Source organism: Urtica dioica, chromosome 2 (assembly GCF_054948205.1).
Source record: "Urtica dioica subsp. dioica isolate 48M chromosome 2, U.dioica_male_clone48M_v1_H2, whole genome shotgun sequence".
In the NCBI taxonomy this organism is placed as follows: Eukaryota; Viridiplantae; Streptophyta; class Magnoliopsida; order Rosales; family Urticaceae; genus Urtica; species Urtica dioica.
The window spans coordinates 55,721,092-55,740,078 of NC_142757.1; the positions used below are offsets into that span (position 1 = coordinate 55,721,092).

An 18,987-nucleotide genomic window follows, 5' to 3' on the forward strand; every position below is an offset into this window, starting at 1 on the left:
GAGTTGAAGTCTCGTGTTGATGTAATCAAAATTGCAATCATGAGGATGAAGGAGAACGAAATTTCGCAGAGTTTGACGCAATCCTCCAATGAAGTTGAAGATGCATCGATTGGATCATAATAAAGATGAAGAGGGTGTATAGGTCTAGCTGGTTAAGAGATTGAAGGTGAATTGCTGTTTGTTTATCGTCTACTTCAACATTTTCTCTTTTGGGTCTTTAATATTTAGCTTACTTATTTACTCTATGCTATTATATCATGTCTTCTTGGTGCTTGTGAAGTACTCATGTTAGATTTTCAATCATGCAATTATTTTTTCATTTCCTCCCCTTGTCTCTGTGTTAATTGCATTTCACTTTATTGAGGCAAACAAAGGGAGAGACAATTAATAACCTTGTCATCTATTTTTGACATGTGTGTTTTGACTTGCTTTGTGCTTGGAAAAATATGTATAACTTTTAGGCCTTGTGATTAGCTTCCTATTCACTTTAAGGATTTGATTGGTGGCTACTTTGACGATTGTTGCGATTCCCATGTTTGTTTTGCTTACGAAAACCAAAATACGAGAGTTTTTTGATACGTTAATTTGCTAAGTTTGTAGTTTGGAAAAACTGTTCAAATATGTCCTAAATTATTTTCTTAACATCATGGAAACACATGTTATAGCATGTTTGGTAGATCATGCCCGATTTGATTTAGTGGGTATTTTTTCTAATTTTTATTTTTTCCAAGTTCTACAAGAAAATCAGAGATAAGCATCATGGTTAGGTTTTGACTCCTACCAAAAAAAAAAAAACCCTTTCTGCCCATCGGAGTCTAATTACACCTTCTAATTTTTCGAAGGTTTTTTAGCGAAAACTTGTTCATAGTGCGAATTCGATTATCTATGTATAGGCTAACCTTGTGTTTCGTGATATTGTAAAGATCACATGCAATTACAAATGTTGATTAAACATTTAATGAGTGATTTTAGTGTAAGTGAAGGGTTCTCGGATTTAAGAGAGCCTGAGTTTAAATTCACGTGTGATCTTAGAAAAAATGCAATGAAATATTGATCATCCAACTAAAACCATTGTGTACTATTTCTATCATTGACTAGTGAATTTCCCTTCCACAAGGAGCATCATCCATGCTTATGTTTACCGAAGTGAGTTACCAACCATGTATCTTATTCACTTCCTTATTTTACCTTTGTGCATCTAATTGTTATATGATCTAGTTTATCATATATATAATCACTAACATTATTGTCATCAGCATACATTAAATACATATATAATTTCAATTAATAATTCAAAAATGATTTTCAGCAACAATAAGATGATGTGCATCAGTCTTATTTATATTACGCTGACGCATCATCCTGAAATACATCTCTTCATTATTAGTGTAGAATTCAAGACAGAACGTAAAATGAAGGAAAAAGTCCTTTTTCTTCAACTATAATTAATTACAAAATAAATAAATAAATAAAATAACGACCAAAAGTAGGGTGAGAAGAGATGCATAATTGGCTTTTCTATGTACTTAAGAGTTTGTGTCATTGAAGTGATGAACTTGAAATTGATATTGGAATATTTGATAACTATTTGGCAGCCTCGCAAAGGCCGGTAGAGTCGTCGCAGAAGCCGTCACGGTCAAGCATTTTGGGCGGTGGAGCTGAGAGAAGCGGAGATGAAGGGCTTCCATAGGCATTGCGTCTATTGTTTCCACAGCCCAAGCTTGCCCTCGTACTCACCCCCGTCGTCGGATTTGTACCGCTCGCATATTTACACAATGCCTATATATGTATACATAAATATTCATCGATCACCGTTGATTAGTAGAGCAAAGCTACACATATTCATCAAATACCTGTTTCTGTGGAAGGTCCAACACGGCGTCGCTGAAGTCGGCACCTTCGATAATTGCGCCTCCTAGATCGCTCCTCGTTAGGACCGACCTCACCAACACCGCGTCTCTAAGATTGGCTTCGTTGAGAACCATGCGATCCATTAACGTGTCGCTCAGATCGGCGCCGGAAAAGTTGGTCTTGTAAGCAACGGCTTTCTCGAGGTAAGCCCCGTTGAACGTCGAGCCACTGAAATCCGACTCCCTCATATCCGCCGATGTGAAATTCGCGCGTCTGAAATTCTCGTTCGCGTGCACCGTCTTCCTAAATTGTTTCAATCACACATTAAGGCTTTGTATCGTATCGGAATTTTTATTATGAGAATCAAAATTTTGATAGAAATACAAAGAAAAATCAAAATTCTTCTATTGTGTTTAGAAGTTATAAAAATCCATTGGTAAAAAGAGTAAAAATTAACATACTTGTGGACCCATTTGTAAAAATCCATTGTATTAACAACTAAAATGAAATCTCACATTTACTTGTACATATTTCTTATTATTTTCTCGCATTTTTTCCCCTAAAGTTCAACTTTCCTAGATAAATCTTATGTAATTTAGAAAAATAGATAATTTAAACGTTTGACGTTGCTAAATAATCAACATTTGATAATCTTATGTAAATAGTCACTTTCAAACATAAATATTACGTAAATAATTAACATTTGGTATATGAAAGTGACTACTTATTTAAGATTTGTGTCTAAAAGTAACTATTTACTTAAATTTATCAAACAAACATTGGTTATTGATTATTTAGAAATCTCAATCGATTTTCTAAATAGACAAAATAAAAATGCTCAGATTCTCAAAGCATACCCTAATTAATTACTTAATTAATTGAGTAGAATGGTAGTAATTACTTGAGGTCAGCCGAGCCGAACTGTGCGGCGGAGCCGATCCCGAACTCGCCGCGCGTGGCGGCTTCAAACCTGTTTAGATCGGCCATCGATGGCGTGGCGGTTCCTAAGCTCGCCACCGCGATGGTCAACACCGTTGACGAGACCAGTTTTTGCCATGCCTGTGGCTGCTTATTCGTCTCCTCATTTTGCTTCCTCACAAAATCTTCCTTTTTCAATATATATATATACACATATACACACAGCACTCGTATATAGTACACATGACACGTGTATTGCATATATACTAGTTGATTATATATGCGCATACGTACCTAATTTCTTTGCCTGCTCGTGATTACACTGCAGTGATGAAAACGGCTTGGAATTTGACGAAGAGAGCGTTGGTGACAAAGGAGAGATCGCACAGAACGCCATTTCTTCGACTCGCTCGCTTACACTCACGATTTGTGGATAAGATACTTTGTTTGCATTGGGACTGGTTCGGATCATCACACGTGTCTTTTTTCTTATTTGGCTACTGTACTGCCACGTACTTGATCATACTCATATCATAAACATTTTAATAACTTCTTGTGTAAAAACTCTCAAGAGTAATAAGGGATATAACGACAATGCAATATGAAATACAATTTTAACACATAATTAATTATATGCATTTATCATTTAATCAATTTACTATTAACTCCAATTTTGATCTCGTTGACCCTTTTTAATGATAAATGATTAAATGAAGAATAAATGATTAACTCCAATTTTGATCTCGTTGACCCTTTTTAATCAAGACTAAATGCATCACTCTGCTTCTCACACTATAACAAATAAAGACTTAGGTCTTTAATCACGGAAAAACAAACAGTCGTCAAAAATTATATATAACTGTGATTAGTCGCGACTAATTTAATTTTTCGCCACTAAAAAATAGTATTCGCACAGTTTAAAGTATTCGCGACTATTTCATATAGGTTTTAAGACCAATCGAATCAAACTGAATAACATGTTGTATGAAGCATATATCAACATCTTCAATGACGTCGTCACAATTTCAATCCATAAACATAAAAACAACTAACAACACACGTACTAACATTCAATCCATATTCATCCAATCCACTTATAAGAATGTAAACCAAAACAATATATAAATGAGCTATTCATATGGGCATTAATCGATTCAAACTAAGTCACATGTTACATGAAGCATGTAGAAACATCTTCAACAAGTCTTCACAATAATTACAAATATAAACTAAGTATACAACACACGTATTAATACAACGTAATTTCATTTGGTATTATTGAAAATAGTTACTAATTAAGTTTTCAAAAAAATTTAAAAAACATTGTATACTTACCATTATATGTGTGAATGGACATAAATCATTGTGTGCTTAATAAGGAAATGTTACTTAGTTCTAAACTTCAAATTTCTCAAGTCCATTGACATGCAAGTTTGGCTCATCTTGTGAAGCACAGGGCCCAAATACAAATAAAAAGGCCCAAACTTGAAACAAACTCGAGTCCAGTTCAATAAGCATACCTTTTAAAAAATATATATATATCTAGAATACACCTCGTAACTTTAGATATTTTAATCGTCTGAAAATAAGGTATTTTATATTAGGAACCCTTTTACTTGTCTTGAATACTTATAGATATGTTCGTGCTCCTATATCTCAATCAAACGTGAAACCATGAATTCCATAATAGGTCATGAATAAAAAAATTCGTGGTTCCGCACAAAAATAAATAAATAAATAATAAGCCTTGAAAACTAATTTTGATTGAATATCAATTCTCTTCTCTAATAATAATAATAATAATAAAAAGAATGAATAATCAAATAATAAATCTATAATTGTTACTATCTGTGCGAAATCCAAAATGTGACACCAAAATCTAAATAGTTGATAATTAATTTAAGCGTGCGAAACATACAGATATTGTAGTTCTAGTAAAACCCTATAAAGCAATTAGAAGGTGGCGAGTTGAGCCAATCAGCCGACCTTCTTTATATATAAAATACAGCTACGTTATATTCTCTCTCTCTCTCTCTCTCTCTCTCCCCATAATAAAAGTGAGTTCTGAGTCTACTAGTCTAAAAGCTAAGCCCATTTTATTTGGGGGGGGTAAGTGAAAATAGGAAAGACACACCCTTGATAATATGTAGCCCATGCATTATTAATCCAAACAAATTGCACCAAATTGTAACATGATCTCCTAATTCATACAGTACTACTCATGACCTACTTCCCTTTAAAACTCATACATTACTTAACGACACAAATGAAAAGGAAGCCAAGAAGAATCACAAATAGTATTTATAAGTCGCAAAAGAAAACAAAAAAAGAAAGAAAGATAACAGGGATCAACATTCAATTTCAACTTTATCGGTTTCTACGCAACCATACCATAACCCCATGTTTACAGACACGCATATGAGAGAGAGAGAGAGAGGAGAGAGAGAGAGAGAGAGAGAGAGTTTCAAAGATCCTCGTGATCCCCACAAACAGAAAAAAAAAAATAGCTCGCAGGCTTTTGCCAGTGATTGCTTTTCCTCTCATTCGTACATGCAGCCACGAATAAATGCACATAAATTAATCCATGCAATGCAAACCCCACAAACACATATATGTATATGCCATGACCATATATATATATATATATAGGTATACTCTTTGGTATGCTCGTATGTCAATGTACCTGAAAAAAACTAATTGAGGTTAAGGCGAACGATTTTTTCCTACTCAATGTGTCAAAGCAAGTTAAAAGTGGGTAAAAATGAGGGCTGTGGTCATAAATTTCACTAATTGGAGATTCAGCATTCACCTCCGCTGGTTGAATTTCGACTTTATATAGGAAATATATTCACTATGTTGTTGACTACCATTCATTTTATTTTATTTTGAGATGCTTGGAGGCCCGAAACGTTTTGAAACGGCTCTTTTTAATCAAGAATTTAAAGTTTTCCCTTCATCAAATATTTGAACGTTTTCCCCTCATATAAAATCAAATATTTGAATGTTTTCAAATACTTTTTACATTGAATGACCAGGTTCAAATAGTTGTAACCTCCGAGTTTCAAAATTGTTAATGTTTTGAAATGAATGGACATTCATGGATTTTTTGTCAAAAAATCTTAAGACTATGCATATAAAATTGTGTTGTTTTTCGTTGTAGTTTATGATTAGTTCTACAAATTTCAGTTCGCCAAAGTCGAGCCGTGAAGTGCAACGTTTACTTTGTATGTGTTGTATCCGAAGAAGTGGTTGCTTGTCTAATACTTGTAAAAGAACAATATCACATAAGAAAATTGTCCAATATTCATAAGCATTTTCTTCTTTTCCTTGTATAGTGGTTGAGGTTTGTATTCGGTCCTTCTACTTTTGGCGTTTCCTTCTTTTCGTTGTCTACTTTATTTAGTATTATTTTCATAAATTTTTCTTTACTATTTGTCTAATTATTATTCCTGCATAATATTTTACAATATTGAGCTAACACTACTAACTAACTACAACTTAGCAAAAGATAAAAATTTAATTACTTCGATAAATTAAATTCTTATTAATAAATCACTAGCACTGTCAAATATATTATCCACATCAAGCAACTGTCAAATATATATATGTATATATATTGCCTAGATTACATCAAGACTGATCCTTTTTATGTATTTTTTAAAGGAAAGATCAAAGAAGGGCCAGTTTCATTTTCGATCAAAATTTTTTAATTTTCTTACTTCAGAAAACAAGAGCCAAATTTATACTAGTCCCTACCCTTTTTTTTCATTTCAAGGGGGTAGATATGCGCTGTCAATGCAGAGGCGATGCCACGTGTCTATGAAATGAAAAGCTCTAACTCGTTTGAACTTTGAAAAAAAAAAAAGAATAGATTAGGTAGGTCGAGTTTGATCGTACCGGTAAATATAAGTTAAAAGAATTCTTTAAGTAGACCTATCTTTTCTTGTCGTGCTGATAAACCTTATAGCGTTGACCTCTTGTTGTGTTTACTTTACCAATCAATATACGTATACCTTTCTCAACTTTAATGCATTATAGGCTAACAAAGTCTTTTGAGTCAAATCAATAATTAAAATATGTTTTTAACCGAATGATACCCTTCTCCAAAGAGAATAGAAAAACTATCACATCTTATACCTGCTTCATAGTTTCCTCTGAGCTTATCCTCTGATGAGTTAACTGTCAACCCTTTTTTTGTGTAGAGAAAGAAAGAACAAAAGAATGAGAGTTATAGTGAAAAGTAATAAACGCCCTACTAAACCCTGGAGATTCAAACTAATACAACTAAAATAAACGAATAAGCTTTACAGAACTATTCAAAGTGCACACTCGATTATTTATTTTACAAGTTCAAAGATAAACGAACAAAAACTTGAAATATAAACAAATTTTTATAAAGCAAAAGCTTATTTATATACACTTGTAGGCGAAACTAAGCAAAGTCTTCAAAACACTTGACGACACAAACCTCGTCATCGCCCTAACTATTCTTCACGTTTCCTGGTTATAATTTTTTTTTGAAGAAAAGTATGGATGAGGCTGAGGCCCAGTGATGTTATAGTATTGGTTTAAGTAAAAAAAAATTCGAAAATAATAATACTATACTTTATAATAGTAATACTCTTATACGTGTAAAGCACCATACACGTACAAGTATAATTTGCATATATAAATGTAAATTGTAGAAAATTAAATGATAGAAATTTAATGTGTCCTTAATACATCTAAAAGTGTACTATATCTTGAGACCAAAGTAAAGGTTGCGCCGAGTTACCCCTTCCGAGGGGCATTTCTGAAATTTTGTTTAATCAGAGACAAGATGTCGCACACAGTATATAGTCAATATATACGAAAATCTATTCTGATGCAATTGGTGGATATTTATAAAGCAGTGCGCCAAAAAAAATAACACAAAGAATTAAATTCATTATATGAAAAGTAGTCAATAGTACAACAATGGACTTATATGAACAATCCCCGCTACAAGGCTCTTTTCATACTACTACTGGTGAATTTCTCAAGCTCCCCCTGAATCTAAAATAATCTCACTGCCATAATCTTCAGTGTCAACGCTCATGAATACTCAAATCACGAAATCACAAAACCCAAACAATTCTCTAACACTTAATGGAACATGAATAGTGTTTAGAGAATCACATCATACCGGTAGTTTTCTCATTCCGTCGATCATGCACATCTAAGAATCCTAAAAGTGTGAATGAATGCGTCAATACTACTAACTGCATAACCTTTTCTATTTATAGTCAACATCTCCGGAAGTCGAAATAGGGTTTCTATACCCAGTCACGCGAATAAAATATATGAAGAAGATCTTCCGCAAATCATTTTGGTGAAGCAGAAAAAATTGCTAGCAATAGAGTTGTGCACAAAGTGACCAAGATGTCTCAACATATCCTGGAACATGTTGCAAGACATCTTTCCGAACAAACTTGCACTAAAAAAAAGTCAATAATACACGTAATAACAAACTCCCCATTTGGCTATATTTTAGGCAAGCACTTCCATAGCAGTACTCATTAGACAAAGTGTAAAAAAATAAATATGTACTCCAACAAGAGACTCATAATAAATAAATAAATAAAAAAGTGAAAACAAATGACGATTAACTACCTCTCCCCCTGATTGCCTCAAAAACAATCCAAAGGCAATGATCAACCAAAATAGAGGAAGGCACAAGTCTGATAAACACACAGGGTAGAATACTGAAATACACAGCAGAAATACCACGAATCCGAAATAAAAGATGTTTGAACACACATACTAGAAGCAGAGTGACTGATCAACACACTTCAGCCCAAGAACCAGAGTTTTAAACAGTACTGACCATCAGCAAATAACCGGAAGAAAGAAACAGTACACCAACAGATACAATTTCCAAATAGAGTATAGACCAAGTAACAAATCAAAGTCTTGGAGAAAGAGAGCCATAAGTACCATCACCAGTACCTTCCGAATCACCGGATTCTTCAACATTTTCATCTTCAACTTCTTCAATAGGAGCAGCAGTGGGATCCTCAGCAGGAGCGGCATGCTTAGAGGAAGACGCACCATCAGTAGGAGTGGCAGGTGTCATGAGCTTGATCAACCCTTCATAGAGTCCTTTCCGATGAGAAGAGGTGTCGATAATCTCCCAAGACATTTATATAAACACCATCAACGCGCAAGAGAAAGATAAGTTGTTCATGGGACTTAACAAAATTATACTTGTCTTTAGCCGCACGTTCAAAAATGCCAATTCTCATAATAAAAGAGACGAGCTTAGACTCTCACTCACATAAAAATCGAACTAATTTTGAGGCGTCGGGGAGTGAATTGGTGAAAATGACTTTATGCCCTCTTAGTTTACTTTATATATTTTATCATGTGTGCGAAGTCGAAAACCTCTGTACGTCGAGGGCATATTCAAACTTTCTACCACGATTTAACTCACACGTGCAAATCATAGAGCTCAATCCTAGAGTGACGCACCTGTGATTCTAAAGGTTAATTCATTTCAGCATTAACAACACCACTCATCAATATTTTTATAGAAGTAATTGTCTCCGGACTCGATCAGACTTGGATACAAAAAAAGTAAAAGAAATAGAGTCAATACACTCATGTATTAACATAGACTTACAATTATATGCATACTTAATGATTACTGAGACTTGTGTAATAGGACAAGTACATTGAAATTTGGTAATATATAAATCACTGGAAATTAGGAGAAGTAGATAGTGAACCTTCTTATTACTACTAAACCCCAAAGGAACTGTTCGTAAGTACATACAGGTGTATACATAGAAATACACATACATTTTTTTCATACATATATGTACTTTTCCAGTTTTAAAGAAAATATTTGTCAGGTAAACCCTAGATAGGCTTGTAGTCTATGATAAGCTTAAAACTTGATTCTGTACGCCAATTTTCTACTTTAATTAGATCCATTCTTATTAAGTGCGAGTGGTTTGAAGAAGTGCAGGATTACCATTCTTCATGGCTCTTAAATCTATTATCTTTCATGTTATTAGCGCTAGAGGAGAACAAATTTTAGCTTTCAAAAGAAAACCAAAGAAATCCTTTAACAGTCAACTTTTTTACACAGTTCATAGATTTGTATGTTCAATACAAATTGAAATTTCTTTTATTTAAAAGGGTTTTTCGCTAATCTAGTGTATTCTAAAATTGTAAACCATTCACAAGCAATCCATTCTTGTTTTGAGAATTCAAACTTCAATTTTAGACTGAACGAAAAAAAATTCTCTTTAATTTTAAGACATTTAAACCTAGTAATTTTGGTTGAACAAGTTAATTATTTCTAAATTTCTATCTTGATACTTAAGATAATGTTATACCACGTAAAAACTTCATCCAAGAGCAAAAAATAACACATCGAGCTCATACACAGAGCCAAAGCCCACGAACAAAGAGCTCAAGCCAAATCCCAAAGTATATATATATATGCATGAATTTGTATGTAAAGATAAATATGTTTACATACACAATACATCAGCAAATACACACGTGATAGTGCATGCAATCATGGATATATATATATATATATATATATATATAGCAAGATTGTCGTCAGGATAGACATAGTTTATACCATCGGCATAAGCACAAGTCATGGAATCTTCGGCATGAGTTCGTGAAGACTATCCACGCCTTTGGCGTTAGCTTGAACTTCGAACCTTCGACGAGCCAAAAACACATTGGCGACACGCGCGTGACCATCGGCGATCCCAACCAGGATCATCAGCATGTCACGTTTAACTCTCGATCACGACTTTGGCGTAAGGCTTGTGAGATCTTTTATAGCGACAAGATGTTGGACTCGACCATGAAAGAGTTCTATAGAGAGAAGTGTTTGAGAATGAAGCCAAAGAGAACGATTTCCTTCATTGAGTTCAACTGAATTGATTACAGAGTATATATTGAATTACATCTAACTATTTGACGTAACAAACTCTAACTAACTTCTAACTTTGATAAGCTAACTGCATAGGTGAGTCACAGTCAATGCACCAGGTGTTTGTGTCATTGACTGTGACGTTGTGATGTGGCTCTCACTCCCTAACACCCCCCTTCAAACTCAACGTACATGCTTGAGAGACTTTGAGTCATAGTCTCAAAAGCATTACTTGAGATTGGCTTAGTGAGAATGTCAGCAATTTGATCCGCGGTGGGAACATGTTGAACCTTGATTTGCTGAGCCAAAACTTTCTCCCTGGTGAAATGCAGATCCAACTCCACATGCTTAGTCCTGGTGTGCAAAACTGGATTAGCAGTGACATGAATTGCACTGATGTTGTCACACCACAGCACTGGGATTCGACTGCTCTTGACTTGTAGTTCTTTGAGCGAATTCTGTGTCCACATGACCTCAGACACTAGTGAGGCAAGGCTTCGATACTCTGCTTCAGCTGATGAACGAGAGACTGTGCTTTGCTTCTTGGATTGCCACGAGATTGGACAGCTTCCAAGGAACAAGCAGTAACCTGAAGTTGACCTTCTTCCAATCATATCAGAACCCCAGTCGGCATCACTGAACCCAGTCAAGTTAAGTGGCATATCAGGGCTGCTTTGCCGTGTGAGATGGAGTCCATAGTCAGCTGTGCCACTCAAGTATCTGAGTATCCTCTTGACAGCTTTCCAGTGATCTTCAAGAGGTTTATGCATGTACTGGCACGCCTTGTTGACACTGAAGGCTAACTCTGGTCTTGTAATGAGTAGGAATTGCAAGGCTCCTACTATACTCATGTACTGATGTGGATCTTCAACTTCTGAGCTGCCATAGTCCAAGAACTTGTGGCCTGTTGTGAGTGGAGCTTTTGTGGACCTAGCATTTTGCATGTTTGCTTTACACAACAAGTCCTGTATATACTTGGATTGGCACAGAAATAGACCACCATCTGTTTTCTTCACTTCAATTCCAAGGAAATAGCTCACTTCTCCAAGGTCTTTCAGTGAGAACTGAGAGTCCAGCTTGTTGATGAGATGAGGAACAGCTGTCAGGTTTGGATTTTGAAAAGGGGAAGACTTTTTCATTGAAAATAACATTTCTTCCAATGTAAATCATGTCTGACTTGCTTAGACACTTGTATCCTTTGTGAGACAAACTGTAGCCTAGAAAGGTACATGCAGAGGATTTGAAATCAAACTTGTGTCTGTTGTAAGGTCTTAGATCAGGGAAGCACAAATAGCCAAAGGTTTTGAGATTGGTGTAGTTTGGATTTCTGCCAAAAACGACATTTAGAGGTATCTTGTGGTCTATAGCTGATGATGGGAGTCTATTTATGATAAAGACTGTTGTCATGACAGCTTCATCCCAAAACTTGAAGGGCATGGAGGCTTGTGCTAATAGAGTGAGGGCTGTTTCAACTATTTGTCTGTGTTTTCTCTCAGCTAGGCCGTTTTGTTCGTGTACATGTGGGCAAGATATTCTGTGAGTTATGCCTGCAGCGTTTAACAAATTGGTAAAGGCTCTGAATTCCCATCCCCAGTCACTTTGGATGGCCTTAAATTTGTGGTTAAGTTGTAACTCTACTTGGGTTTTCAGATGGTGAAAGGACTGAAGTGCTTCTGATTTTTCTCTAAGAAGGTATACCCATGTGTATCTAGAGTAAGCATCTGTGAAGTGAATGTAGTACTTATAGCCATTTGTGGATAGGGTAGGGGATGGTCCCCAGATGTCAGTGTATATGAGTTGTAAGGGTTGAGTGTATGTGGTTGTGGATAAGGGAAAAGGAGATTTGTGTAACTTGCCCAAGCAACAAGCAGAACAGACATCAGTTGTAGAAAAAGTAGGCACTTTATTGATCAGGTTTGAGTTACATGATTGCAGTACAAGTTTTGTAATCTTGTCTGACACATGACCTAATCTGTTATGCCAAACACTAATATCTGGACTAGTTGAAGCTACATTACACACATGAGAAGGAATAGATGCTATATTACAACTAATAGACGAATTTGGTAGACACTGAAGGGACTTTGACACTTGAGAGAGCTCTTTGTGGTTGACTGGCTTTATCTGATTGCTTGGTTGCATTTGTGATTTGTCAAACACATAAAGACCACCCTTGAGCTGGCGTTTCATGAGGATTGACTGAGTGGCAATGTCTTTCGCATAACAGGTGCTGGGCCTGAACTCAAAGAACACACTGTTGTCACCAGCAAATTTTGATACACTCAGGAGGTTCTTGGTAATCTTTGGTATACATGCAATAATTCTTTGAGTGCTAAGGCTCTATTAGGGTAGTAAAGGGACTGAAAATTAAATTGACCAATATGAGCTATAGAGAGACCCTTACCATCACCCATGTGCACTTGATCTGTGCCATAGAATTCTGCCCCAGTAGTGAGATTTGCCATGTCAGCCGTGATGTGGTTAGTTGCCCCTGAGTCTGGGAACCACTCTGTGTCTTCAGATGTTTGGAACCATGCTGGGTCATTGATGTTGTGGCAGTCATGGCATATAGCTTGTCTGCACTGAGGATGAGCATTCTTGATGTTGATCTTGACTGCTGTGTAGATGAGCCACATTCCCTTGCAACTGTGTGCCAGGGTCAGACCTGAGTTGTTGTGGTCCTGAAAAACTTTGATCAAATCTGTAGAAACATTGAAGCACAGTATGTCCAATCTTGCCACACAGTTGGCATTAAACTTTGTTGTTTGACCAAGAATTCCTTCCAGTGGACCTGCATCGTCCTCTTGTGTTGCCTCTGTTGACGAGTCCTCCTCTGGGGTTGTAATTGTTGTTGAAGCTTTGGCGTTGTTGTGGAGGATATTGTTGGCGTCCACTAGGATTGTAATAGTTAGCCACAATCTGATTTGATTGCTGATCGAACTCATTGTTTTTCTTCTCAAGCTGAGCTTCATGAGTGAGTAGGAGGGCTTCAAGATCCGTCACTGAGTAAGGCTCTACTCTCAGATTGATGGAAGTAACAAACACCTCATAATCTGATGGAAGTCCACCAAGAATTGCATCGATGTGTTCTTGTTGTTGGACCTTGTGTCCAACGAGTGTTAGGAGATCAACACAATTTCAAATTTTGAGTAGAAATTCGTTGATTGTGAGATCGCCTTTCTTGGCATGTTGCAGCGCTGTCTTGTATTGAGAGATCTTGGCTCTGGTTTGGGACCCAAAATAGGTCTGGAGACTCGACCACAGTTGTGCCGAGGTTTCGCAGTTGATCGTGCGAGATACAAGACTATCAGTCATAGAGGAGAACAGCCACGAGAGAATGAGACTGTCCTGTTGATCGAAGTCAAGGAATTCAGGGTTGAATTATGAGACCCGTTCATCTTGTACTGAGAGAAACTTCGCTGGAGGTACGTGATTCGCTTCGATGAACTGTTGAAGACGATGACCTTTGATCGCGACGAGGACTTGTGTCCGCCATGAAATGAAATTGTTCTAATCGAGTTTTGACGTAATCGGATGTGCAAAAGTGACTGGAGACGCTTGTGAAGCGCGATTGATCGTAGTTGCTGAGCTTTTGTCCGGCGACGCCATTGCAACGATTTCCGACACCGGATTACAGCTCTGATACCATGAAAGAGTTCTATAGAGAGAAGTGTTAAGAATGAAGCCAAAGAGAACGATTTCCTTCATTGAGTTCAACTGAATTGAGTTGATGAACACGAAGAACGCAAAGAACTCGAAGAAAATGACGAACTCGAAGGACTCGACGAACACGAAGAACTCGGCAAATCCGAAGATTACGAAGAACCCGAAAAATACGACGAACATGAAGGCGAACTATTCACGAAGTGACGAAAAAATAGGAACCTCTTTTTTTGACGAGGCAAAGACGGCGAGAAGAGAAGATTTCACCTCGCCTAATCTACGTGCGGTCATAGGGTCATAGGCTTACAATATTGAAATAATATAAAATTTATATGATTTAAACGACCAACTTGATGAAGGAAGTTTCCTACCTTGACTCGATTTTTTTTTTATATTTAAATTGTAAATTTTGGAGGTTGATTTATATTTTTGTAAGCTCATGTTTATTTTTGGTTTTAAATAGTTTCAAAATTTTAAAAAAATTACAAATGGTCTTGAAAAACCTATGTGACGCGTAGTCTATAATCATTTTTGTTTGTTTGTTTTTTCAATATAATCTAATAACTATAGTGATCACACACACACACACATATATTTATATAACATATATATATATATATATATATATATATATATACACACAATATACATGTATCTAGACACGTGTATATATATAGTCAGCCGATCCTACATATCTTTGTAGTACTGTACATAAATAAGATAAAGTAAGAATATGAGATTCTTTATTGACTACATTCTTTGAAGCGTGCTATCTTTGGTCATATGGAAGTGTGTGACATGTATATTCCAATTATATCATACCAATAATTATTTGTATCTCTCTCAACATAACAGGATAACAAAATTATTTCAATCCAACTTTTTTTTTATTACTATGGAGAGAGACAACTATAATTATTTACCACTACTGTGCATGGTCAGTGATCGTGTCAATACTGCCTCCTTTGCCTGCCAATGTGATCTAGTAATTAAATTTAGGTTCATTAGATATAAACATATTTATAATTTCATATAATCAATATTTCGTAAATTTTATATAAATAATCATTTATATAAGTAAATTGACATAAATATATCATCATTTTATTTCAATAAAATGGTAAATCAGGAATGACACGTTATCTTTATAACTATTTACTTAAAATTTACGAAATATTGATTATATTAACAATTTCAAACGTTTTAATTGACTATAATTATCTGATTTTTTGTTAAGATTTTAACCTTCACCCAAATGACAAACTAAAATATAACAAATTGATTTACCATATATTTATATTATATAATTAGGTTTAGGATAAGGTGTGGGTCGTTATTAATGAGGGATATTTGTTACGCCGAAAGTGTTCATAAATCTATTGCCCTATATATATCTACTATAATGAGAAGAACAACGAATCAAATAAGACTTGAGTCTATAGTACAATTTTTATTTATGGGCTCACTTTATGGTCTATATATATTCTTTGTCGTCAAATAAATTGGGGTTTCATGTCACCTTTTAAAACTAAACTTTTTTTTTCTTTCTTGCATAGGAACCATTTCAGTGGACAGACTTTGCCCCTTCTTACCACCTTTGTCCTTTCCTGAACTTTTTTATTTTTCGCTTACTCTTTGCTAATTTTGTTAGAATTTTTTTTCCACGCCTATTCCTTCCCGTCCACACATCTCTAGTTTTTTTTTTTTTTTGGCGATATCTACACCAACTCCGGTGAAAGAGATAGGTTTTCGTAGTTCATATCTAATAGTTTTTTTCTCAATGAATTATTTACAGTGATGGCGAATTTATTTTTTCACTTTGTCATTAGGTTTTATTAAATTTTATCTCACAGTGTTCTATTAAGATTGAAAGTAGAAACGTGGAAACATTGAGCTGAAGGAATAGCCACCCTTCACTCATTATTAATTAATTTGCTGTAATTTAATTAGTTTGTCACAGAAATCAGAACCATCACCATCCGATCCCATAGTCATTTATGTTTTTTTCTCTTCCCCAAGAAAAGAAAGCTCTTTTTATTGAATCACAAGTGGGAATGGGTTCTGTGTAACTCCTATGCAACACAATAAATGTGTTTAATTATAAACAGAGGGAAAAAAGAAAGTTAATGTAAAGTTTGCTGGCCTTTTACAGACAAATATGTATTTATATGGCAATATCGTCCAGACCTAATAATATTCAAATTTTAAACACTTCCATCAATAAGCATGTTGAAAGCGAAATATAGCCTAATGTGCTTTATTTCAGATCTCCAACGACTTAATTCTGGATCTGTATGTGCGTTAACCCCGAGGGAGATTGAGTGGTCAAATCAGTAAAAGGTTATATTTTTATATTAAAAAATACACGCTTTTGGTTTTCATAAATATTCCTTTTTATGTATATTAATTGCTGATTAAACTTGACTATCAGAATACAAGGGATCATGTTAGAATTCGACACACAAATCCCACTAAAATCATAAAACAAAATTCGCAAATAACAAAATTAGCACACACATATTTGTAGTGGTTAACTTTCAATACTAAATCTACGTTCATTTTGTCGTTGCAGATTCTCACTTAAAAACTCAAATCAGGAAAGAAAGAATAAAAAGTGTTTACAACTCTCTTACGCTCAACAAAGAACATCGGCGCATAACATATTTATAGAGAACACTTTAGGGCTAACAGACAGACTTGAAATTCTCAAAATATCATCAACTAATAACTTTTACAATATAACTTTCGCCCAAAAAAGCCCTTGAGAATGGGGTTTACCACCTCTTTTCAAACCCCAGGTCGACCTGAGCGCAAGTCGATCCGCAAATCATCGTCAAAAGGTTTTCAGTCGTCAGTTCGGCACCGAGTAGGTTCAACACCTCTAATAGATCATGCCTTGCGGATATTTACCAAGACTATCTCGAATTCAAAAACTCAAAAATGTAATTTTTTGTACTTCAAATGCATTTTCTATCACATTAAACAGTGTTTCATCTCTAACCCAAGACTGCATTTTTAACACCAAAAATTATATTCTTCATAACTCTAATATTTTAATAAGTTAAACATTTCTCTATATATTACATTGTCCATAACCCATCCGATGAGCGACGTTGTGGATCGGCTGTTCCGCAGGAACTACGCTTTAACGTCGCACAATGTCGTCTGCTGGAGAATTGCAGCGACATCGGACTGCCGTGCGAGATTCTGTCGATCCTTGTAATTGAGACGCGATTTCTTAGCCGATAAGTGAGCACCTCCTTACTCCATTCACTGGTGCTATTTTATTGATCCTCCAAAGACTCAAATGGCTTCAAAATCAATAGTATTCATTTTGTTTGTTGTTGTTGGGAGTAAGATGTAGGGTAAGTAATTGGAGAGAGAGAGAGAGAGAGAGAGAGAGAGAGAGAGAGAGAGAGAGAGAGAGAGAGAGAGAGAGAGAGAGAGAGAGAGAGAGAGAGAGAGAGAGAGGAAAAATAGATATTGTATTATTATTTTATTTAAACATAATAAAAATAAAGATTATTATTTGTATTTTTATCAAAATTACGACACAAATTATTTGTCATTGCATTTAACTTTAACGGTTGAAGTAGTGACGACGACACAAATTATTAACATTAGTGATTTTTTTCGCAACTTTTTAAAGATTGATGATTAAAGTGCATCAAATAAATTTTTATGAGTATTTGTCATCAATAAATTTTTTTATTAGTACGGAAGCATATTTTCACGCATGACCATGTGATGTGCTACGAGTAAGATAAAATTAACTACTTTCTTTTATGATTTTAACCGGAAATGTAAGTTGAAATTGATCGAAATATTAATCTTAACTGTATTACCCTATAACCTAGGAATTAAGTTAATGGCGATAAAGCACATGCCAATCTGCCCAATGATGTTTTTAATTTAAGTTTCTAAAAAATGATGTTTGTATTTCGGAAATATTCATAACGGATACGAAAACTCGCTCTCCTCACATCTCATGTATAATATATTTGGGAACTCAAGCTATTGATTGGACTGTATATGAGTACACATGATTAGGCTATTATGGTGTTTTGATTGGCATTTTGATTTGGGGTCCAGAGAGAGAGAGAGAGAGAGATTGAGAGGAGTCTGAGAGATGGTTTCAAGAGAGAGAGGCTTATTGTCCGGGAGGTTTAAGAGAGAGCCTTATGTGGTTTTAGGGTTCGGAAATTGAGGCAGAGAGAGAGAGAGAGAGAGAGAGAGTATTTGTATTATATAATTGGGGTATTGGTATATAGATTAGAGAGAGAGAGAGAGATGGTCTTTAAGTTGTGAAAACAACTTGTGAGTGGTGTGAAAGCAATATCACTCCCATGCACACGTCCCTTTCTCGCTCCTCTCCCCCACATCTGCCGCCTCTCTCTCTCCTCCCATATTCACCCTCGGGAATGCCAACCACACTCTCTCTCTCTCTCTTGTATTATACATACATACATACATACAGGTACGTACATATACATATATATACACGGAGATATTGATGATACATAATGTATGTACCATGACTCACAATCACCATCATCATCATCAACTCTCTTCTATATATTTATAAACAGAAGCCAAGACTAAAAGAGGAGTTTCTCTCATCAAACACAACTCTCTCT

The 18,987-nt window shown here is 35.4% G+C and overlaps 1 protein-coding gene across 1 annotated transcript; it reads right to left on the reverse strand.

Moving 5' to 3' along the window:
* Positions 1–1,357: 1,357 nt before the first annotated feature.
* LOC149405915 (Pentapeptide repeat-containing protein) lies at positions 1,358–3,223 on the reverse strand. The gene is made up of 4 exons (XM_089601506.1): positions 3,064–3,223; positions 2,753–2,954; positions 1,854–2,154; positions 1,358–1,779 (listed from the first exon to the last, which is right to left on the reverse strand). The coding sequence occupies exons 1-4, from the start codon at positions 3,164–3,166 to the stop codon at positions 1,585–1,587; spliced, it is 801 nt and encodes a 266-aa protein (XP_089457632.1). The 5' UTR covers positions 3,167–3,223; the 3' UTR covers positions 1,358–1,584.
* Positions 3,224–18,987: the final 15,764 nt, after the last annotated feature.

Excerpts from the sequence above, each read along its gene's own strand:
- LOC149405915 (XM_089601506.1), bottom strand. The coding sequence starts at position 3,166 with ATGGCGTTCTGTGCGATCTCTCCTTTGTCACCAACGCTCTCTTCGTCA. Across the intron at positions 2,155-2,752 it reads TTCGGCTCGGCTGACCTCAA|GAAGACGGTGCACGCGAACG; the intron begins GTAATTACTACC and ends GAAACAATTTAG. Across the intron at positions 1,780-1,853 it reads TGGACCTTCCACAGAAACAG|GCATTGTGTAAATATGCGAG; the intron begins GTATTTGATGAA and ends ATACATATATAG.